Below are 25,264 nucleotides of genomic sequence, written 5' to 3' on the forward strand. Positions count from 1 at the left end.
GTCTAAACTTACGAAAGACAACTTACTAGAAAAGTAAAGTTACCCTGGGTAACGATGTAGCTAGCTGCAGTGTTTATGGTAACATTACAGCAAGTGTACGGAGCTGTGAACATGACCTCAAAATATCCCTCAGGCAAATGAATATGACCTCAGGCAAAGTATGTGAAGGTGGCGTAAGAAAAGCATTAAGATAACAGTACAAATAGACAGTTTGACCTAGTGAAAATAGGCCTATGTAAGCATTGTAGGTAGCTAATTGCCACAGTCTCAATATTAATGACTTTAGCTATAGTGAATGTCTTATTCATATCTCAATCGTCAGTAAACCACTTATCCGAGTTAAGAAACGTAGTCCAGCCTAGTCAATCAGTCAGTCTATACAAATAAAATTACGCGATATTAACTTACTTGTCAGCCACATTGGGATGTATCCAACAGACAATGCAAAACATCAGTCCATCTTTCTCTACATATTGCACCCAGTCAAATTCATCCCTCTAGGTAGTCATAAATTTCCTTTCCATTTTATTGTCATAATCTGTGAGTTCGATGCTTTACCAGGTGCTTGGCTGGGTTGTGGAGGCTTGAGAAACATTGCTTTTTAGAAAATGAAAATGATGTGCTTCGCTGCTGTTGCCTGAGGTAAAGTAGAATCGAATTTTGATTGGTCAAGCTTGTTTCTAAGCAACTGCTTGTTTAAACTTTCACTTTCCTGGTTTCTGCTGTATGCAGCAGCCTACACGGTCTAGATTATTTTCAGCAGCAGAAAAACGTGAACTTGGTTATAACTTTTTTTGTTTTTCTGGTTGTTGTTCTTGACATTTTCAGTCTACTTGTCCATTCGGGCAAGTAAAAGTCTCTTTCACTTGCCTGTCCAAAAAATTTACTTGTCCCGGACAAGCGTTAATGTCAAGCCCTGGTTAGTATTATTGACTTAAGAGTTCTAGTACAATCCTAAAAATCAAACAATTTAACCTCATTAAAAAAATGTCAGGTCCGGCAATGAACATTGTCGGCCATGTTTGACTAAGCAAATTAAATACTATAGAACCTACAAGCAGGTTGTTGATGAACACACTGAGTTGAACATCATAACTTAAATCACTTACTGAATCTGACCAGTTGGGTGAATTGATTTCTGTCATGTTAGACTCAAAATCCAGTGAAAAATACAAACTCCCATAAACCACTGTGAACTACAGCTAATAAGGCACAAGGCTTTGGTAAGGCTCCAGTAAAACTCCTAGCTGAAAATGTGAACATTTTCTCAGAAAATATACATTTCTGCTCTGTGTCTTTTTTTTTCTCTATATAAAATGTAACAGAAAGAAAAACAAATCAAATCAGGAGACACAAAGTGTTGGGCTGAGAGGACAGAATTATAAAGAGAAGAAACACAAAAGGATAGTTAAATTCACTACAATAGGTTTAATATGCAGCACTTGTAAAAAATAAATAAATAAAAAAATAAAATAAAAAATAACACCTTTCTGATGTGCTTTGCAGTCTCCTTCCTATTCTATCCTTCATTCATATCCTGTTTTGATCAAAGTGTAAAGCGATGACCCATAAAGCCACACAGGGCATGATTGGCATTGCCTTTGTTGTTTCAGACACTGTGACAGGGACATCTCTGCTTAATGTCAGGCAACGTCAAGTCTATGGGTTTAGTCGCGTGACAGAAGAGAGACCCTCAGTAAGAGGGAGAAGATGTCAGTCACAGATCAATGCTTCTGTGCTTCTCCTTCTGTGTGGGAGTGTGTGTACATGCTTGAGTGTGAGCTCTGTGTTTGGTGATAAGGCTTCTATAGTAATTTCCTGGCTATTACATGACGATGGCTGTATGCTGAAGACAGCCTGCAATAAGAGGTAAACAGAATTAAAATGATGGAAAGAGCAGCAGAGTTCACAAGCACATTTACAGCTTGACAGACTGATCTATTCAACTAGCTGGATGTTATTTTGAAAACATCTTAACATCTTAATGGTGTTTGTGTTCCTGTTTTCATCTTTCTTTTTCAGTTCTTACATACAGTGCAGTGCACTATGCAATAATCAAGACTATACAATTCCACAGAGAAAAGAAAGAAGAAAACGTATATTATTCTGTGTACACACATTTTATCATTATATAAATATAAAATTTGGTGACTCAAATTGCTAGTACTAGTATTACAAATTGTTACCATTTACTGTCATATATTCTGCTTTTTTGTCATATTTTTATATTTTTATTTTCATATATTCTGTGTATTTATACACTGCATGATACAGTATATAATACAATGTATATGTACTAGAGCTGCAACAACTAATTGATAAAATCGATAATAATCGCTGTCAACGAATCTCATTATCGATTAGTTGGTCTGCGCACGGCACGGGGGAGATTTGGAGATTCGGAGAGTAAATACTAAAGTTGTGTCCCAAATGAAGTACTGTACACTTACACTATGCACTCTGCACTACAGTCTAGTGTGTGGATTTTAGAAAGTTAATATCATCTCAAATAGATCACTAGCGGGGGGTTTTTTTACTAACCGGAAGTATATGCATGACGTCATACAACGCTAGCATTAGCAGACTCCCAGAGTCAATAACAATGACTTTCATCAGTTTACTTTCTGTCAGCGTTACATTTTATTCCCAATATGACCTCAGTCACCATCAGACGGAGGTGAAATCTTCACGTGACTGAGGAAGAAAGTGTGTAACCTCCAAGTCCTCTAAGGCAGGAGTACATTTTATTTTAAACACCACGGAAACCAAACCGATGCACGAGGACAAAGTTATGTTTATATCCAAAATGCTCCACTGTGTGTAAGGGGCAGGGGAAAGTGGTGCAAGCTGCTTAAAGGTTTAGTTTAATTTAAGTTTATTCTCATTATATGCTGTATTTGCGCGCTTGCAGTGTAAATTCTGTCGTTTATTATAGCGGAAGTGATGTGTTATTAACGAGGCTGCGTTGCTGATCACGCACAGTGTAGACGCACTGATACACAGACAGTGCGCGAGTAAGATCTGTAATGTATAATTAAAACATTATGATCAAAAGTAAACACAAGTAAAATAATATTCCTAAAGGCAGCGAGTAACAGAAACCACAAGGTGCAGTGAAAGTGAGTTTTTATTATTAATTTAAGACTGTAGTTTAATTTGGTGCTTTTTGTGCATCCATAAAAATAATGCATAAATATGATAAATTATTATGCATTATTTTTATGGATGCACAAAAAGCACCAAATTAAACTACAGTCCTAAATTAATAATATATATTCTGGTGTGTGTGTGTGTGTGTATTGGGTTCTTTTCTCTTTTGGATAAACAGTTGTGTAAAGTTTTAGTCTGAAGTTTATATTTGTAACACTCAGTTTGTGGATTTTATTTTAAATAAACAAAAAAAAATGGTACTGAAAGTTTGCCCAGCCCCATCTGATTAATGGATTAATCGGGGGGATAATCGGACAACTAATCGATTATGAAAATAATCGTTAGTTGCAGCCCTAATATGTACAATATATTACAGTTTTTTCGGTAGCCAAAGATTCCCCTATTAATCTCAGCGATACTACCCAATTGTGGGCATCTTTGAACTTGTGTATGCAGAAAAGGGCAGATCCTCCAAGTGTGTTACAGTGCCCTGTGATGCAGTATGAGCAGCAATTCAAAAATATGCAGTTGGCTGGCTTCCCGCATCTTGGAGACAGCACATGTTAGCACATGTCACTTTCCTTGGTTGGTCGATGTTGTGTAATAGGAGAGAGCTGGTGAATGGGAATTGTCAGGTGACCAAGTAGCTAGCATTAACCAGCTAATAAATAAGCCTGATGTTAGAGAACTAGCTAGCTCTATACAGATATGCTTTTCCGTTGTTGTTTTGTTTTGGAGATCACTTTTGTGATGATTTTTGACATTACTAGTTATCAGGGCATATACAATGTACTTTTTTTTTTAAACGAACAATTGTTCCTGATTCAAGGCTAGCCACTGGAAAAGCGGAATAAGTCTATGGCGAAGGAGCACTCAAATAGCAACGGAAATGCTACTATTGTATATGTATTATACAAAAGGGCACAATGAATTCCACAGTGTTGTTTTATGGAGGATAAATGGTGTATTGTAGAACATAATGAGTGCATGTACAGTACAATGCAGTATATTATATATAGTATATATTTCAGTCATGTAAGAAATTAAGTACACCCCATGGAAATTGTTGGCTTTTTTGACATATGTGGACAAGCAAACATTTAATCATCTTTGAAACAGTGCCTAGTAATAAAGCTGATATACCTGAACAAAACCACAAGGAAATGTAGCTTTTTCAATCATTTCTTCAACAGAAATATCAATAGATGTGATATTCCACTGTGGAAAAAGTAAGTACAACCTAGGCCTCAGAAGCTAGCATTGTCCCCTTTAGCAGAAATAACTTCTTATAGGCATTTTGCATAATTGTCCACCGGTCTCTGACATTGGCTTGCTGGAATTTTTGACCACTCTTCCATGCAATATTCTTTCGGTTCAAAATGTTTGAGGGTTTTCTTACATTCACATTTACATTTATTCATTTAGCAGATGCTTTTATAAAAAGCGACTTACAAATGAGAAAATAGAAGCAAAGCGATATATCAGGCAGAGAACAATACAAGTAGTGCTACCATACAAGATCATTTAATTGAGTTCTAGAAGAAGCAAAGTGCACAGAGTAGAGGTGTAAGTGCTACAGTACGTTTTTTTTACTATTTTTTTATAGGGGTTAGTTAAGTGCTCACAGAAGAGGTGGGTCTTCCGCTGTTTTTTTTGAAGAAGGTGACAGATTCTGCGGTCCGGATTGAGGTTGGAAGTTCATTCCACCATTGAGGAATAGTTAGTTTGAAGGTTCTTGAAAGGGACCCCGAGCCACACTGAGTAGGCACTACTAAGCGTCGGTCGTTGATTGATCACAGATTGCGTGAGGGAACGTAAGCCTTCACGAGAGTGTTGAAGTAGGTGGGTGCTGTTCCAGACAAGGTCTTGTACGTGAGCGTCAAGGCCTTGAATTTGACACGAGCGGCTACAGGAAGCCAGTGGAGGGAGATGAAGATGTATCAACGTTATTAATAGCCACTGTTTCAAAGAGGATCAAATGTTTGCTTGTCCAAATATGTCAAAAAAAAACAACCACAATTTCCATGGGCTGTACTTATTTTCTCACATGACTGTATATCCTGTGTAACCATGTTTAGAGCAGAACAAAAACATACTAGAATTGTGCCTCTCTCAGGAATCAAGAGCTTCAGGGTTAGTACTCCTCTGCTCTTGAAAGCCTCGACTGCCAACCAACATTACATTTGTGTGGGGGTTTCAAACACAAGTTAGCAGATGAAACGTGTAATATAGTTCTAGCTAAAGGCATGGAGCTCCAATGTGAGGTTTCTGTGACCCTCCTGTATTGGTTCCGTCAAAGCTTTCTACATATTCAAAGCCTGACACAAGGATCTCATGTGAAATGCGAAAGCCAGCACTGATTTCTGGGGGAAAAGTTTTCTGGGGAACATACAGTGTTTGATTTGGCTTTTTAACTCACATAATACCTTTGGCTCATTGAGTTAAGTGTTTAAAATAACATAGTTCATGGACATCCATATGCAAATGTACTGTACCTGTAAGTGAGAATGTTTGGTCTTGCGGGAGAACTTCTACCTATTTTAACTATGTCATAAATTTTTTGTCATAAGCAATCAAATCTAATTATGGAGATACTAAGTGCTCAGTAAGCACATGTACTGTGCTCTCAAAGCAGGGTGACTGTCATTGGCCAAAGGTCACTGTGACACTCACCTGCAAAAAAGTGAAAATGCTTGGCCTACTCATAGACAACTCATGCAAGAACAAGCTTTTACTGAGTAGGGAAAAAAAAGGACATGAATAATAGACCGGAACTTCATGTTCTGTCTTTGAAGCAGAAAGAGGGGGCGATTTTGCCTTAGGTGAAATCCATAGACATATTGTGCATTAACAGTGGGCGGCATGCAGTAGTCAGTGTCCCTAAGTTAATGCAGAAAAAAAAAAAACACCAGTCATTTCAGACAGCTAAGTGTGCAGTTCACTCCAAATTCACTCAATTGGTCGGGAATAAATTAGTGGAAGAGTAATTACTGACCCCTATAGATGTTGGTGTAAGATTACACACAACTGAATCTGGTAAAGCTGACAAAAGATGTTCTAATATATTAAATGATGACTGAATTACGCAGCTGAGTTATATATGATATCAGTGGTATGTAGCTTACATAATCAATAAGATCATGCTTTTGAATGCTTCACATTATCTCAATGAGTCTTCTCAGAGGTGATGATAAATTAGCCAGACAGAAAACAATAGTTTCTTCAACAATTTGTCTAGTGGCCCTGAGTCACTATTTAGTCACTAAATTAATATTGCAAATATACGCTTGCTGGCCACTTTAATAGGAACACCTATACACCTGCTCATTCATGCAGTTATCCAATCGGCCAATCATGTGACATCAGCGTAATGCATAAAATCATGCAAATACAGGTCAAGAGCTTCGGTTAATGTTCACATCAAGCATCAGAATGGGGAAAATCTCAGTGACTTAATTGTTGGTTCATGCTCACAAGAAGGCTACGGTAACTAAAATAACCACTCTTTAAATCCATGGTGAGAAAAACAAAAGCACACAACACATCACACAACCACATCAGGTTCCAATACTGCCAGCCAAGAACAGGAATCGGTGGCTACAGTGGGCACAGGCTCACTGAAACTGGACAGTTTCAGGTGGGAAAATGTCACCTGGTGGTTTTCTAATCAGAAGCTGTGCAGTTTTGCCCCGTTGAGCATTCTGAGATGCTTTTCTGCTCACCACAGTTGTAAAGAGTGCTTACTTGAGTTACTGTAGACTTCCTGTCAGCTTTGTCTGGCCACACTCCTGTGACAGCACTTACTGTGTCAACAAGGCATTTGCGTCTGTAGAACTGCTGTTCGCTGAAGGTTTTTGTTTTTTTACACCATTTTGTATAAACGCAAGAGACTGTTGCGCGTGAAAATCCCAGGAGATAATAAGCTTCTGAAATACTCAAACCAGCTTGTCTGGCACCAAAAACCACACCAGTCATTGAGATCACATTTTTCTCCATTCTGGTGTTTAATATAAATATTAACTGAAGCTCTTGACCTGTATCTGCATGATGATTTTATGCATTGCAGTGGTGACACATGATTGTCTGATTGGATAATTGCATGAATGTGCAGATGTACTCGCGTTCCTAATAAAGTGGACGGTGAGTATAGATGATAAAGGACATTTTTAGTGTAATGTAGGTTGACAATTTTTTTCATGAAAAATAATGTAATATACACTCATTTATAGTGCAGTTTATTAAATCAGTAAGGGGTAAGAGTGGAAGGAGTAAGGCTTCCTGTTCACAATGATATATGAGGTGTGTAGAATCACTGCAGGAAATGTAGGAGGTATCAAATTCAGTTTATCCTTGATGAAATCTGTAATTGGCACACATTAAGCACACACTCACATTTATGTTACACTTACGTAAACATAGCTTGAGGCCATTTGGTGAATAGGAATACTGGTCAATAAAAGAATGGGCTTAATTTCATTAAACTGTTGGGAGCATCATTGGTAAAACAACTGACCTTACCACATAAAATCCTCAGAGAATCTGAAAGCTTAATGGAGCCTTTAGACGGTAATTGGCTGTTATGCAGTAATCGTGAAAGGCCAATAATGGCAAGCCATGATCTGTCTATTACAGTAATGTCAAAAAGGCAAAGTTTGAAGTGAAAAGGATGGAACAAAGAGATTTGACAGAAATGGACTTTGGTGCTGCAATGTCTCACTCAGTGGAGGTAGAAATATTTACAAAGTACAGCTGTAGCTTTACGGAGAAATACAGTTGAGAGGAAGTAAGTATTCGGACACTTCCGAGATTAAATTCTTCTCTAATATGTCCCAGTACATCGCTCCATTCTGGTGATTTCCTTCGATAACGTGTAATGCCCTTGTACCATTTGCAGCGAAGCAACCCCATATCAAAATTCTTCCCCCTCCATATTTCACTGTTTGTACAATGTTCGTGAGCTCGTACAGCGCAACCCTCCTTTCTCCAAACATGACGAGCTGAATTACTGCCAAAGATTTCATCAGACCAAAGTATATTGTTCCAAAAGAGTTTGAGTTGTCTAAATGTTTTTAGATGCATATGTCTGCTTCTTTTTCAGCAGAGGAGTTTTGTATGGGGTGTAGGAACGGAGATGAGTGCAATGCAGTTCGGTGCTTATTGTTCTCTGTGTAACTGCTTTCATGTCATCTCGCAACTCTTTTCGTGTGATTGCTGACTTTTCTCTTACTTTCCAAATCATTAGTACAATTATTTTATTATTTACTAATATTATTACTAATTACTAATCATTATCAAGCCACACCTGTACAGGGATTATTAGTTGTGGTAATATGAAATTTCCACCTGCATATTATTGTACCAGTTGTACTGGCAGAGATGTTTAATGTCTTTGCAATGGCACTGTAGGGTTGTTTAATAATTTTGTCCCTGAAAACTTTAGGAAGATCCTTCACCTTTATCATGATTTCTATTTGTTACATGAAATCTTCTAATATATTTAATATAGTATCTGAATACTTACTTCCCATCAATTTGTTTTTTTTAAACATATTTTTGTTTATGCTAATAAATACATACTTTCTTGTTCATATTTAAAGTCAAAAGACATTATGTGTTTTGTGAAGTGGATATGGTATGTACTATTAGTATATTAAATAACAAAAGCAGAAGTGACCGAATACTTATTTCCCCTCACTGTATATACATTACAAATTAAACTGTGAAACTTCTGAATTGAAAATGTTTCAACAAATTACATTTTGTATTATGCCAACAAAGTGAGAAGTTCCAGGGGTTCTTAGGTTTCACCCACTCTCAGTGTCAGTTTCGGTACATGTTTCCTGAAGGTGTGCTGTTGCATAATATACACAAACTACGCTTCAAATAGAGCATGGTGTGTCCAAACTGACTTAAGGGCGAAGAGTTCAGATTCTAAGATTGTTATCTGGTTTGTGTAAAATATGTCATGCTGTACAGACTGGAAACTTCTTAAGTTCATTCTTTAACTTACAATACATTTTTTTAAGAGTAATTGTCAATACTCTATGCAATAGTAAGGTTCTTGATCTAAGAGTAAAAAAGTTAAAACATGATCATTCTTTCCCACTGAAATTTCACTAATGATATTCGAACATGTTTTCAGTTGATTCACCTCTATTTACACTCGTGACACCTCTCTCCATCTCTCTTTAAAACCAATTATCTGTAGGAAAGTGTCTGCAGAGGAGCTGTGAGCTTTATTAAATTCACTAGGCAAATACCGGAAAGTTATCAGGAGTCAGACTTGACGTGTGTCTTCTGAGAAATGCTGCTTCTTGCAGGTGCAGTGACACCACCTTCTCTTTTTCTGTCCATGCCTGTATGTGTGCTTCATTATATGCATTAAACAAATACTGCATTATTCCTGACCACAAAGAAAATAACAAATCTGCACTACAACGAGTGTCTTACAACAGGCCATATGTTTACTTAACTACTAATAAACAATAATAACATATCGATGTTATGTGGCACTATTTATTGCAGGCTGTATCAAGAACTATTCTTTCAGCACATAATGTCAGAGACACGGATGTCTTTTAGAATATCTACCATAATCCTTCACCTAAAATTAATAATGTATTACTCAGGCAATTTGAATTGACTCTAAGGCACCATGCCATCACATACATACACATAAACACCTGGTGGTGCAGCTCTCAGAGATGTGTTATTGTACAGTGGCTGCCTTTTATTAAATACCCAAATTAATCACGCTCTTTGTTACCATGTCAAGCTGTCATGTGTTTTTAGAGTGCCATTGCCATGTAATCTGGGAATTAAGCGTTCGGCTCGCTGAGTGTCTCCAGCCAACGCACATCGGCAAATGAAGCATGTAGTAAATGCATTCTTAAAATCTGAGGCAGAGGCACAGGATATGAGCCAGCAGCTAGATCCACCGGCCGAGGTGTTGCCGTCAAAGAGACATAATGAGCACTCCTCCTATTCATTTCCGCCGCTTTTGCTACAAATTGCAGGCAGTATTTCAAATATTGGATTTTCTGTGGTTTCCTAACATATCCTTAAATCCTGTTATTGCTAAGATAAAAGAAAACAGGAAATGAATGGCCACTCATCTTCTACGGTATTTATCAGACACAATGGTTAATATTGAAAAACAATTATATTTTGGTGGATTAGATCTTTTTTTTCCAGCTGCAAATATGTGAATAGCGATTCATAATATTCCTGTATGAAATTGAGAAATGGGATGTTGACATCATTAAGCCTGGAACACACTAAACAGAAAGTGGAGAAAGACTAGTAGGCCACACATTAATCTCCATGTTGATACAAGCAGAGAGCAAGAGCAACATGGCAACAAATATCCTTTTCAGGCCATAAAAATATAAGCAGTCAAAAATTTTTAACTGTGATTTTCTATTGCCATGGGAATGCAATAATTTCCAGCTAATTTCCAGTTCCATTTCCAGCTAACTGCCCGAAGTGACGAGTTTAGTTTATATGCAGCATACAAACTTCAGCTTTGGGGCTGTAATGATCTGTCATACAGGAAAATAATCTAATGTGTTGTTGCAAATTGTCCCTCGCTTGGTTCAGCCTTGCTCATTTCCAGAGATGCTTTACGTCTATCGACAGTAGTAAATGCCACGAGCCCTTTGCTCTCTCCCTACCTCACACAAAACACACCTGCGCACACACACATAACATTTATCAGAGCCTCCTGTAATATTCGAGATTGTGCCGACCCTTTGGGATGTTGTAATTACAGGCAGAACAGAATGTCACCCCACTCGGCTGTACTGGTGATAGATCACTCACAGCCATTATATAAATGCTGATTCCCATCAACACAGGCATTCGCTATGAGCTGCAGTGACTCACCACTGCAACACTTCATCAAATCCTTGCACTCTGGTTCGCTGCTGGAAATTTAGTTGCATTTTTAACTCGTAGTGAAGACACGGGTTAGTGAATATTACTGGAGAAGTATGGTCATACAAATGTGGGAGAGTGAATTGGCATAATTGGTTCCATAATATACACTAATATGAAAAAACAAGTACATGCCATGGAAATCGTTGGCTTTTTTGACATTTGGACAAGTGCCTATTAATGAACTTGATGTACTTGAACAAAACCACAAGGAAAATGAGTTTTTCAATAATTTATTCAACAGAAATATCAATAGATGTGATATTCTTCTGTGGAAAAAGTAAGTACACACTTGGCCCCAGAGGCTAGTAATGCCCCCTTTAGCAGAAATAACTCCTTGTAGGCGCTTGCATAATTGTCTACCAGTCTCTGACATTGGCTTGCTGGAATTTTTGACCACCCTTCCAGGCAAAATTCTTTCAGTTGCAAGATGTTTTCTTGCATGTACTGCCCGTTTCAAATCCCCCCAAAACATTTCAATGGGATTCAAATCCGGGCTTTGACTAGGCCATTCTATAACCCTCAATTTCTTCTTTTTGAGCCGTTCCTTGGTGGATTTGCTAGTATGCTTAGGATCATTATCCTGTTGAAAGGTCCACTTTGAGTTAAATTTCAACTTTCGGACACATGGCCTCACATTATCTTCAAGCACTCTTTGATATGATACAGAATTCATAGTTGAATCAATGACTGCAAGCTGCCCAGTCCCTGAGGCAGCGAAGCAACCCCAAACCATAACATTCCCACCACCATGCTTCACAGCTGGTATGAGGGGTTTCTCCTGAAAAGCTGTCTTTGTTCTCTGCCAAACATGTCTGCTGTTACTGTGGCCAAACAACTCTATCTATGATTCGTCTGTCCAGAGCACATTATTCCAAAATCCCTGGTCTTTGCCTATATGCTGATTGGCAAACTGTATTTGTGCAAAGTCTTTTTTTTCTGGCACGCTTCCCATGCAGGTCAAATTTGTGCGATCTCTTTCTGATTGTAGAAGCATGCACTTTGACACCAACAGCTGCAAGACTTACTAGCAGGTCCTGTGATGAAATTTTGGGGTTCTTGGAGACTTCATTTTGCATCAGACTGACTGCTCTTGTGTGGAATTTGCTGGGACAGACAGTCCTGGACAAATTGGCAGTCATTTGAAATCTGAACCATTTGTACATTATTTTCCTTGCAGTGGAATGACGTATTTCAAATAATTTGGAGGTTTTTTAAATCTCTTGCCAGACTCAAAGGCATCCACAACCTTTTTTCTGAAAGCCTTACAGAACTCTTTAGATCTTAGCATGATCACACCGCATGCCTCAATAGCAAAGGGAACACCAGACACTAGATATGAGAGGGGTATAAATAAGACAGGTTCCACCTCCCTAAACAGGTTCTGATCACTGTCACCTGATCTTGAACACCTGATCATAATTTTATGGATTTGAAGGTGTGATAAATGTAGGGGTGTACTTATTTTTAAAATGTGACAGTATTTTTGTTAATTAGAATTGTGAAAATTACCAAACAAAATGGCAATTTATTGTCATTTGATGGAGTGTATCAATTTTATTAATAAGCACTGTTTCAAAGAGGATCAAATGTTTGCTTGTCCAAATATGTAAAAAAAAAAAACAAAAAAAAAAAAAACAATTTACATGGGGTGTACTTATTTTTTCACTGTATTTGTAAAATGTATTGAGGACATATATACACTCACCAGCTACTTCATTAAGAACACCTATACACCTGCACATTCATGCAATTATACAATCTGCTATTCATGTGGCGGTAGTGCAATGCATTAAGTCATGCAAATACAGGTCAAGAGCTTCGGTTAATGCTCACATCAAACATTCGAATGGAGACAAAATGCGCTCTCAGTGACTTTAACTAGCATGGTTTTTGGTGCCAGATTTGTTGGTTTAAGTATTTCTGAATTTTTCCTGGGATTTTCACACACAACAGTCACACAAAATGGTGCATAAAACAAAAAACATCCAGTAAGCAGCAGTTCTGCAGGAGGAAATGCCTTGTTGATGAGAGGTCTGGGAGGAATAGTCAGATTGGTTTGAGTTAATAGAAAGGCTATGGTAACTCAAATAACCAAACTGTGGTGAGTAGAAAAGCAGCTAGAAAAACACAACACGTCAAATCTTGAGACAGATGAGCTACAACAGCAGAAAACATTGGGTTCCAAGAATAGGAATCTGAATCTAGGGTTTGCTCAGGCTCACTGAATCTGGACAGTTGAAGATCGGAAAAATTATCAGCTGGCCTTTTGTCCAAGTTCGCTGGCCTTTAGTACTCATCAAACAGTGAAACGATCATACTAGAGAAAATCCCAGGTGTTCAGTTCACCCTGAAATATAGCTCTAACACTTGTCAAGAACACTTCAAATGTTATGGCAACACACAGAGCTGTGTTGCAATCATGAGTGTGCTTACAAGTCAAGCAAATGCTCTGCAGTCTCCTTATTCTGCAAGATCTCATTTCTCAAAGTGCAGCCTGAAAAGAATTGTTAAGAAGGACAGTACAGCATCTCAGTACATCATCTTCCTTAAAAGACTGTGAAAGTCACTTTCAGGAATCACTGCTTTACACAGTACCATGTAGCGGGGTTGTCTCTGACAAGTTGTCTTCGCCCAACTATCAATCATACGTGAAAACAAGAACGATAAATTACTCCCACCTTGTATTTTCCTTCGTCTAATTTATGCAACAGCCACACATCATGGATTGTTTAGCAGACTCAATCTGCATAATGAATAATCAGCTAATGTGAGGAGTTTCCATTCCATTCCACCCAGTTAGTTCCCTACTGACATCCCACCTTAGTTAACTATCAATTATTTACAGCTTACCAACTGCTGTAAATTTACAAACAGCACAGCCTCGTTGTAAACGCGACAACAAAACCCTGTGTTGGTCTCTGTACACAGCAGCATGGCTTGTGTTGGACATTTCTTACCAATTGTATTTTTGTCTAGGCATTTGCCATAGAGATAACAACAGAACAGAACAGGAATTTGCCCAAAATAAAAGCAATACCCCAATGAGAACTCTTCTTTGCTACTTCAGCAGTTCATGTGGCGCAGCACACTGCAAATAAATAGGCTCCCAGGCATGACTGTCCTCATTCTCTATCAGTCAGTTTGCTACTGCAAATTGCAATTGAGGAGATTTAAAGAGGCAATAATGGCACAGAGCACTGTGATGATCTATTTTCCATATACACTGATGGGTGGCATTAGTGCTACTAATGAAGACACTGGGAATGGCAAAGTTACGCAAGGGCTTTAGTGTTAACGAACTCTTCAGAGGCAAAAGTAACAGAATTCAGTTCTTCCAAAAGTCAACGACTATGCTAATGTGTTTTATACCTAAAGGACTAGAAATGTGCCAGCGAGTGCATTTGTCTTTGCAGCTTGCAATGTCACAGTCTGTTTAAGATATTTATAATACACTATTTATAATATACTATTTATATCTGTAAATGTTTGAAATGGTTTACCCATTATATCAGAGAGTCTCAGATTCTACTCCACTAAGCTTAAAGCTCACTGAATCCGGCTAGTTAAACAAAATGGGCCTGTCTCAAGAGCTAAACTATAAAATACAAAGCTCTCCAGGCAACCAGAAAGAAATAAAGCATGTCTGCATTCATCTCCATTTATTAGTGCTGCCGTCTCTACCCACCATTGGCCATCTGATTACTCAGACCAAGCAGAATGAAGCTCTTCCATACTTCATCACTTTGTCGATCGTTTGTGAAGATCCCTTCGTGTGTGTGTGTGAGTGTGTGTGTGTGAGTGTGTGTGTAGATGGTAGATGTAGTGCTTTCATGTTTTGGTCATGACACTTTGTGTACAGGTAAAATCATGGGGACTGTGGCGCTCTAACAGGGTGACAAAGTTCACACTTTACAGTGAGAACATATTAGTAAAGGCTGCAAACATCGATATCAATATAGCTATAGTAGAGCAAGAAGGTAGGTCGAGCATGCCTTCCTTCATTCCTCACACACAGACTGACACGAGTGACACCATGATGGAGTTCTCCATTTCAGCCGCTCCCATTATTTTTTTGATGTGTTGGTGGTTTGCAGGGAAATAATTGAGTTGGTAATTTTGCCACCACCCAGAGTAATGGAACAGTAAAGCTTAGTACTATGCTGAACTGATCTCCCTAGCCAGCATCTCTGGTACAAAAAAAACAAAAACAAAAAAACATGGACAATCAATATGTTTATTCTTTTGTGGTTTTATAAGAATGAGGTCAAGTGCATTAAAGATATCACTCCTATTTGGTCCCGATTTATGTTTTAACAGCCACATTAAAGAAGCATTTTATTAGATATAAAATATTTCTTAGAAAACCTTAAAGAAATATCTTATATCTTACATATAATCAGCCCCTCCAGGATTTAGCAATTTTGCCATTTTTATAAATTATCGCAGATTTTCCACAGATTTGGGCCAAGATGTGTCATGTGAAATCATCACAATGCGCATTCAGCTAAAGCCCTCTTCAATTCACATGCATGTAACAAAAGTACAGCTAAAAGATCTCATTTACCAACAAACATCACTGTGAAAGACAGTGCAAAACAATTTCTGTGCAATTGCAATTTTGCCAGTTCAAGTAGTTTTCCACCAAAAAAGCACAAAAAAAACCACTGCAAGTTGCATCGCAAATTTTGAAAAAAGTTTTCAGGCAAAATCAAGCATTTTTGGCCGCAATAATCACAAAAAAAAAAAATTACGAAATCCTGTATGGACTGTATACTGGACTTATTAGAAATGCATGACTGATTGTAACAGACAATAATTTCGACACATTTCCCTGTACTAAGAGAAGTTGTTTGTTCAGAATTATTAGTGAAAGTCTAAACATTTACAGTTGTTGCACAGTCAATAAATGTTTATGCAAAACATACTTTTGTAGAATGCTTTCAGAAATTATTTAGACAAAGGTGAACATAATTTTGGCTAGATCAAACACAACAGGCTCATTGTAAAAGATTGTTGTTTAGTCACATTGTGTTCTATGTAAATAGGCCTTAATTAACCCTAATTACTTTTTAAATCATATCATATTGCTCCATTGTTTGAAAACGCCATAAGAACAGCATTAGTAAGACCTTCTCTCATGTCTGTCTTATCGTAAGACTTGTATAGGTGAAGTTTTACAGTTGCTTTTTGAAGTGCTACAAAATTGTAAATTTATATACTATTATACTTCTATTATAAATTAGTTGAGTCCACACGTTTCGAATCTTTTCTTAGTACAGGGAAAAGATGCAGTGGACAGAGAATAAGCAGGAAAAGATTTTGCATGCCTTTAACAGCAGTAGATGTGAACTAACTATAGTAAAATGTACATCCGAAGCTATTAATATTAATCCAACATTCACTGCAGATGTGACACTACCAACCTCATGTGAATTATGCTACTGAATAAATCCAAGTTGTTATCCAATTATGTAAACAAGAGAGTCTTCGAAAGAAGTACAGCATAAATTAAGAAATAGACAAATAAAAGACCTTAAGGAGCCAGTGTGTAGAGGAACCGAATAAGTATTTTTAGGAACATGATGCCAATATCCAAACAACAGTCTACTTCAGAATAGCCCAAGCAGACCCATGTTTTGGTAAAGACATATTTTCTCTCTTTACTCATAACTCTACGCTATTCTGTATAGTGTTCTCGTCCCTTAACACGCTTCCGCTAAACACCTCTTAGTGGTACTTAGCAGCATTTCCTTAGTGGGTGAGTACAGAAACCAATTTCCGGACCTTAAGCTAAGATGTACTATAAAAAGGTTCTTTTCACTTTCAGTGCACAATGGCACAGCATTTGGAAATGAAATGTGCAGAGGATGACATGAAGTTTTATTTGTGTATCTTGCATGACCCTTCAACACTTAGTCCTAGTTCCCTTCAACTCTTCCTACACTTTTTATATTTAGTAGTCTTGGGTTTAGAGTCTTGGGTTAAATCTACACATATTGGTGAGATTTAAAAAAAAAAAAACAAGCACATAAAATGTGCAGTCTAAGTTCTAAGTATGCGTACAAGGAACTAGCCTGCTGCGATATAAAAAATAGTATTGTACCTACAAGATATTACACTGCCATGATATCCAGTGATGTTTATTACAATTACATTATACTAACAAACCTGATAACTTTTATGCATTTTGCATAGGGGATCCTCAGTTTAACATTGGAGTATGCTAGTATGAGTTTTCACTCAAAAATATGGCAATAAAGAAGTCATTTCCTCCACAAATAAAAAGGCAAATGAGCCACATATAAATCTGGAATGATTTGTACAGGTGTTTGGAACTGTCCAATATTAACTAACACTTCCTGAAAGCCCCGTCCCCTTCACATCATTTCATGTGCTCTCGACTCATTCCCAATACCCAATCACTGTTCACCACTGTTCCCAATACTCAATCACTGTTCACCATTGTTCCCAACACCCAATCAATGATTACCATTGTTCCCAATACCCAATCACTGATCACTATTGTTCCCAATACCCAATCGCTGATCACCATTGTTCCCAATACCCAATCACTGATCGACATTGTTTGTCCCATACTTCTTTGTTCATTTAGACTCAGGTATATTTTCAAGTAATAAAAGAAGTGATTCCACCTGTAATAATTTCCTTTGTGTCTATTTCCAACTACTCACTACTGCTACTTATTTTTCCCCAAGTTCTTGATAGAAATTGTAGTATTTTGTAAACACTAAAAATGTTAGTTTGTGGGGCCATGACCAAAGAAATAAGATATAATCTTTTCATCTCTATTCCCCTACAGCCTTATCTTATTCTGTTCTATCCTGGATTCAGAAAATCTTCCTTCATGAAACCTTTTGATATGCAAATGATCAGTGAATATGAAAATTACATCATCTGGTGACTTCTAGTGTCTTTTTGAGTATACATTACCTTGTATCCCTAGAAGAGTTGACAACACTGTTTAGGGTGACTAATAGTTCACAAATGGTCTATTCCAGTACAATTTTGTGGTATCAAAGAAGTGAAAACGGTGTCCTTGAAGGATGAATCCATCTCCATCTTGGAAGAAGTGGATGTGATGCAGTGTATATGTGTTGATGGGTAAAGCCTCAGCAACTCTAGCTTTCTTGTGTGTCCCACAGATGAGACCAGGAAACAGCAGTCTGAGCTAATGAACTGTGCCAGAGAATGGAAAAAAAAGTGCTGAACGTAGCTTCAGCATCCATGCAGCCAATCGCTCTATGAATTCATACTTACACACACAAAACCCAAAATACACCCGTGTGTGTGCATGTGTATGTGTTTAAAGCACCAAGCTCAGGAGAGAGCATCAGAAACAGATGGTGAAAGAGACAGAGAGAAAAATCTGCTAACAAGCATATGTACAGTTAAAGCAGAAGCCTCTCGTGGATCTTTCTCAACCTGCAAATAAGCCTGGCAGGAAAGGCTTGTTAGGTATGCACGGCACACTTGAACGAGTTTCAGAACAAGCGAACAAGCCCATCCAACAGGAGGTGCTCTCCATCCATTATTAATTATCCAATTAAGCCATTGACCCATGTACACTCTCAGTAATAATGCTAGCAGTCTTTACTTTTCCTAGTTGCCATTGTGGTACAATGAAGGGTAGATCTTCTATATGTTTAGTGTTTACTTAGGAAAGTGTGTGCAGTGTACAGCATTAATTAGCTTTTACAGTAGTGGTCCTTAAGGATTAACTGTATAGCTTAGACTATTTTTTAAGGTTTCCAGGTAAAAATATACAGAATAAAGGTGAAGAATATGTTCCCATGATGGTACCACCCCAGTGACAAGGGAAAGTGTGTCCAGGCGTTTTTATTCTACGAGTTACTAGAGTTAACATTGAATCTGAAACTGTAATAATAATAATAATAATAATAATGAAACATTGGTTTAAACCTAACTCCTAGTCTACATTGTGATTTTATTACCTGGTTATTTCTACGTGTGTCTCTAGGGAACTAGTCAGCTAGGCCTTATAGCCCATATGCATGATAAATGAGAGCAGACCTTTTGGTTTTGTTTACTTCATATAATTTGTGTTATTTATAAGCAGTAGGTGTGTGTGGTGTGTTTAGTTCAACTCACCCAGTATAACACACAGAGCTGCATGTCTCCCTGCGGGTAAAACGCCGCTGTTTCCCATCATGAAGCGATATTTTCACACCGACGACAAGTTTTTCTAGTCTTCCTCTCTGCTCAAGTTACTCGTTATCCGATATTTATATTCTCCTAACTGTCATATACAGCATGTCTGAGTAAGAGACAGAAGCAGGTTCAGAGCAGTCCACTCTTCACAGATAACACTGAGCGAGTTGCAGTTGTGAAGAACAGCGACCGTTCTCGCGCGTGCGAGCGACACAGAGCGCGAGACGGAACGAATCACATTCTGACCTAAAGTGTTTCTGTCCAAAACCAATCAGACTTCAGTGACGGAAAAATGAGTCCGGTTTAGACTGGGTAAAAATCAAAGAAACAAATACACTATATCCAGAATCATCGGGGAATCGGTGTGCTGACCGAAAGGACTCACAGGAGCACGAGCGGTTGTGTGCGCGCATGTGAGCTCGTGCGGGTGGAGAGAGAGAGAGAGTGTGTGTGTGTGTGTGTGTGTGTGTGAGAGAGAGAGAGAGAGAGATATATATATATATCTTTTTTATTATTATTCTCAGGGTTCTATGAGTGTCTTGTTACTAGTGTTTCTTTTTGACTGTATTGTTGAATGTATATCCATTTGTTCCTACTTATTCATTTTTGTAGTTATTTTCTAATTTGCTCCCAAAGTCTGTATCCAAGCTTTTGTAATACACGCGTTAATATTTGTCATGGTAACTCATGTAGCAACCTTTTGACTTTGACTTGATTGATTTTGAGAGAGAGAGAGAGAGAGAGAGAGAGAGAGAGAGAGAGAGCAGAAGTAGCACTGTACCTAAAGCTGTAAGACACACACATTCCACTGGCATTATTAATGCAGCTAAGTACTGCTATGCTTACACCTAATCTAACCCTGACCTTAACTTCATTAACCAAAAGTAACCTTTTGCATCTTTTAGTTTAAAAAAATTAATCAGTTTTCCTCGTGGGGATAAGCCAAATGCCAGATATTCCCCATCTGGTCTCCATGAAGATGTAAAAACAGGGCACACAGCTCTGTTTAACCTTTTCACTGAGTGATTAAGTGTACTTGTTTTTGTACCCCCCACCCCACCCCCATGCCAATAAAGCTCACTGAATTGAGCAGAATCGAAAGTGAGTATTCTAAGCCCATAAGCTACAATAAAAGTGCTTTTCTGTCTTCCAGTCTGTGCAGAGAGGTTGTATTTACATAAGCAAAAATGTGTGTTTTACATAGGCAAAGGAGGGCTTTTTGACATACGCAAATGCTTTTCTTCATCCTACTGACTTCATGACTCAACATACACTATATGGCCAAAAGTATGTGGACACCTGACCAACACACTCATATGTGCTTGTTGAATTGCGCATTCCAGATTTAATCCCCTCTTTGCTGTTATAATAACCTTTACTCTTCTGGGAAGACTTTCACCTAGATTTTGCAGCATGGCTGTGGGGAATTGTGTTCATTAAGCTACAAGAGCATTAGTGAGGTCAGGCACTGATGTTGGGTGATGAGGTCTGGGGTGCAGTCAGCGTTAGAGTTCATCCCAAAGGTGTTCAGTGGGGTTGATGTCAGGGATCTGTGCAGGACACTCGAGTTCTGCAATACCAGCCTTGCCAAACCATGTTTTCATGGAGCTTGCTTTGTGCATTACCATGCTGAAACATGTTTGAGCCCCTTAGTTTCAGTATTAGGTCTTAGGATCTCATTGGGTATGCTTTTTGTATATGCTTTCACTGGGCAATATCAATCAGAAGCACAACATCTCATTCCTCTCACTCTTATGCTGACAAACATCATTCTGTGTCTAAACAATTGGTGCTAACATCCTAAAGAGGGTCTTAATGATATGAAATCTGGATGATAAAATAGACTTTTTAGATTTTAGGGTTGGGTAAAAAAAAAACAGTTAAATAACTTTGCAACACTATCACAATATTATTCAGGTATTCATTCTGTCTCAATTCAGCTGCAAAATGTATGTTCTGTACAAATAATTCCACTTTAGCATGTTTACAGCTACAGAACACAACAGAAGACAGTTGTTAGATGGTTTATCAGTACCAAGAAAAGCTGGATTACATCACCTGATGTTTAGCCGCCAACCACTGACTCCCTGTCTGGTACAGTTCAGGATTCAGTACAGGATCCATATTTTATTTGTTTTTAAATCTCTTCCTGGATTTGCACCCTCCTACATCATTGATTTTCTCAGGGAGTGTATGTTTTGGACTGTTGTCTGGTTACAGGATAAATTCATTTTTCATTTTCATCCTTTTATTTTCTTTTTGATGGATGTAAGTCATTGGATGCATGGAAATTGTTTAAAGGTACTTATTACTTGACATCTCATCCATTCAAACTCATTCAGTTAGTGGTTTAGCCCAAGAGTAGTCAAACATTTTGGAGCCAAGGGCTTTGCATTTACTATTTACTGGAGCCCTAGAGCTTTTTTGCACTCCTGAACTTTCCAGACAGAGAACAAATGGGGTCCTAGTGACATTATTTATAAGTCAACTTTTTGGGGGATCATTGAGGTTTGGATTAAACCCCTTCAATTCACAAATTCGGGTCAGGTCGGTTAAACTAGCTAATGATTATAAGAACACAATAACTTCCATAATGGTGGATTGTTATTTCCTGAAGAAAACAAACAAACAAACAAACAAACAAACAAAAACAGCTGACCACCCAGTTATGTTTCTTGGACTTTTTTGGTGTCGCCAGACCAAATTTTAGGAATCACTGCTTCCTAAATGAATGACACCCCATATTTTCAGCACATAGTTACACAGTCAGTGCTTAAGCATTAGTGCTGAGGTCTATGTCACCCCCTGCTGGGAGCTGATGGCTCCTCTCACCATTACATTTTGCATTTTACATTTACAACAGAACGGTACGGGTCGGGTTGGCACAGTATGGGTCGGGCCAGTGCGTTTCGGGTTGGGTCGGTACGGGTCTGGTCGGTTCAGTACAGTTTGGGTCGGGTCAGTACGGGTCGGTTCAGGTCGGGTTGGTACAGGTCGGGTCAGTTTGGGTCAGGTCAGGTCAGTATGGTTCGGGACGGTACCATTTGGGTCGGTACGGTACAGGTCTGTTCGACTTGGGTCAGTTCAGGTTGGTACAGTTCAGGTTGGTCAGGTCGGCTGGGGTCGGTACGGGTTGGGTCGAGTCGGTACAGTTTGGATCGGTTGAGGTCGGGTCGCTATGTGTCGGGTCGGTACGGTACATGTTGGGTGAGTACGGTACTATATCAACATAACAATATCAAAAGTAACAGTCTGGTGTGGCCACCAGCTCCTTCATCCATAAGGATGCAGTGCATCTCATCCTCATAGACTGCACCAGATTTGTCACTTTTTGGTGTGAGATGTTACCCCACTCTTCCATTTGTGAGTCATTTGCAAGTTCTCAATCACATCTGGGGGGGCAAATGGTTACACATGGTTTGCCACTGCAAGGATGATCAGCTGTCCTTCCTGTCTCCCTGTTGCACTATCTTAGGCATCTTACATTACAGACATTGCAGTTTATTGTTCTAGCCACATCTGCAGTCCTCATGCCTCCCTGCAGCAGGCCTATGGCATGTTCACGCAGGTGAGCAGACACCCAAGGCATCTTTCTTCTGGTGTTTTCCAGAGTCAGTAGAAAAGTCTCTTTAGTGTCATAAGTTATTGTAAGTGTGACCTTAATTGCCTACCACCTGTAAACTGTTAGTGTCTTAAGGACTGTTCCACAGGTGCATGTGCAATAATTGTTCATGATTCATTGAACAAGCATGAAAAAACATTGTTTAAACCCTTTCCAATAAAGATCTGTAAAGCTTATTTGGATATTACAAAATGATCTTTAAAATGAAAAAGGGAGACTTTTTTGCTGAGTATATATAATTATGTATCATATTATCTTTATACTATAGTTATTATAAAAGCTCTACAGTAAAACACAGCAGTACTAAAAATATTGTATATATTTAACATACACAACCCTTAAGCACCCATGTAAGATAGGTGATCATGGTTAAATATGCAATAAACATAGGTACCATGAAGAACCAGTCAGTACCAGTACTATCATGTGTAATATTGTGTGTGTGTGTCCTGACCACAGTAAAATATGGTAAGGGCTATTCCACAGGTCAATGTGAGAGGACATTTATTTTTTGCTGAGTATATTTGGGTTCACACTTGATATGCAATAAAAGGCAAAGTCAAAGATTCTGGGTGACACAGTGATGCATAGTGATATTTCCTAAAGGTCCTGACATGCATGTATTTCAGCTCACAGCTTGCTGGCTTTTTCCTCGCATAATCTGGCATTATCTGGATTGTTATGTTTCTCTCTCCTGACTTTAATCTTCTGAATTTTGTTTCTAATCTCAACATGCAGTATTTTCATTATTTCGCAGTTTGTTCTGTGCCTCGTTGTCATTTCTTGCCTGCTTTTGTCCTTGAAACTTTACATGCGTTCCTCCAAGCTCCTTAAGGCAATGAATAAATGGGCACGATTATGGTTGGAACTAAAGTCTTAAGATTTCCAGGAACATGGTTGGTGACCACTGCTCTTGATAGTGTCTCCCCCAAGCATCTTCATTTTCTACTTTGATTCCTCAAACAGAACATTTAACTCTCCCCCAATAAGCCTCATCTCACCCTGTATTTGTGTTCATTTTTCTTAAGATTCCCCCTCACATCTTTTGCTCCTCTGCATATAATATAGATTCAAGTTCCTGATATTTAGTATGTCTTTATTATTTAGCACTTCAAGTCTTGAAATGACAAAAGTATATATAGTTTTCAAGTTTAGGACAAATGCATTTGATGTACACATTTGTTGCGTGTTGTAATTCTCCTATGCTAACTCCTTCACAGGTTCAATTGTTTGAGCATTATATATCAAATTTATATTTATTACCCTTATCTGCACTTTGTGAGACAATGTAACAAGGGCACCTATGTTCATAGTGCAACAGTGATGACACCCAGCATGTGCTCATTATGGAAGACTCCCTCCAGGGTATATGAGAAACACTGTGCAGAACTGTCTTCCTGATCCCTACAGATGTCTCCTCAGTTTAAAACCTGCTACCACTGCTTACTATCACCTTCCCCATCCAAACACATTCCTTAAAGCCTCGCTTAGTATTCAGACCTAAACACATCTCAGAAACTGCCATGGTAATGATAACCATTGACCTCCTTTGCACAGCTGATTCTGGACTACTCTCTATTCTCATCCTCCTAGAGCTCAGTGTAGCCTTTGACACCATCTCTCATTGGATTCTTCTAGAACATCTAGCTAATACTGGAGTCCTTGGCACTGTACATCAGTGGTTCGCATCCTACCTCACTGACAGGACACAATTTGTCCAAATAATGAGCTGCAAGTCAGAGAGCTGTGCTGTCACCAAGGGGGTTCCTCGGGGCTCAGTTTTGGGGCCTCTCTTATTTATCATCTATCTCCTCCCACTCGGCAAAATCCTTCAACATTATGGTGTTCACTTTCACTGCTATGCTGACGATACTCAGCTTTACATGTCCACGAAGCCCTCAGCCTCTCTTCCTCTCAGTACGATCATAGCCTGTCTTCATAACATCAACTTATGGATGACTAAGAACTATCTGAAATTAAACAACAATAAGAATGAGCTACTCATTGTTGGCTCTAAAACTGCACTTGCATAGATGAACACCACCCTCTCCATTGACGGCTGCACCATACCCTCCTCCAATCAGGTTAAGAGCCTTGGTGTTATTTTAGATAGCACTCTCTCCTTTGCTGCCCACAAACAATGCTTCTCGCAGTGCCTTTTTCCATCTATGGAACATTGGAAGACTACGCCCATCCCTCACTCAACACAGCACAGAAGTCTTGGTCAATGCTTATGTTATACTGCTGCAACTCCATTCTGTCTGGCATCCCTAATAACCTACTTCACCGGCTCCAAATAATCCAAAATTCTGCAGAAAGTATCATTACATGCTCCAAATCAACCAGCCATGTAACACCTCTGCT

At 38.5% G+C, this 25,264-nt stretch overlaps 1 protein-coding gene across 1 annotated transcript in view; it reads right to left on the reverse strand.

The window, feature by feature from the left end:
* Positions 1–19,723, reverse strand: part of ramp1 (receptor activity modifying protein 1) — a 43,998-nt gene extending 24,275 nt beyond the window's left edge. Inside the window, exon 1 of the mRNA XM_053626517.1 lies at positions 19,219–19,723. Within this exon, the coding sequence (XP_053482492.1) occupies positions 19,219–19,279 (61 nt within the window). The 5' untranslated portion in view covers positions 19,280–19,723. The remainder of the gene's footprint in view (positions 1–19,218) is intronic.
* Between the last annotated feature and the right edge of the window lie 5,541 nt (positions 19,724–25,264).

This window comes from Ictalurus furcatus, chromosome 6, assembly GCF_023375685.1.
Source record: "Ictalurus furcatus strain D&B chromosome 6, Billie_1.0, whole genome shotgun sequence".
Taxonomy (NCBI): domain Eukaryota; kingdom Metazoa; phylum Chordata; class Actinopteri; order Siluriformes; family Ictaluridae; genus Ictalurus; species Ictalurus furcatus.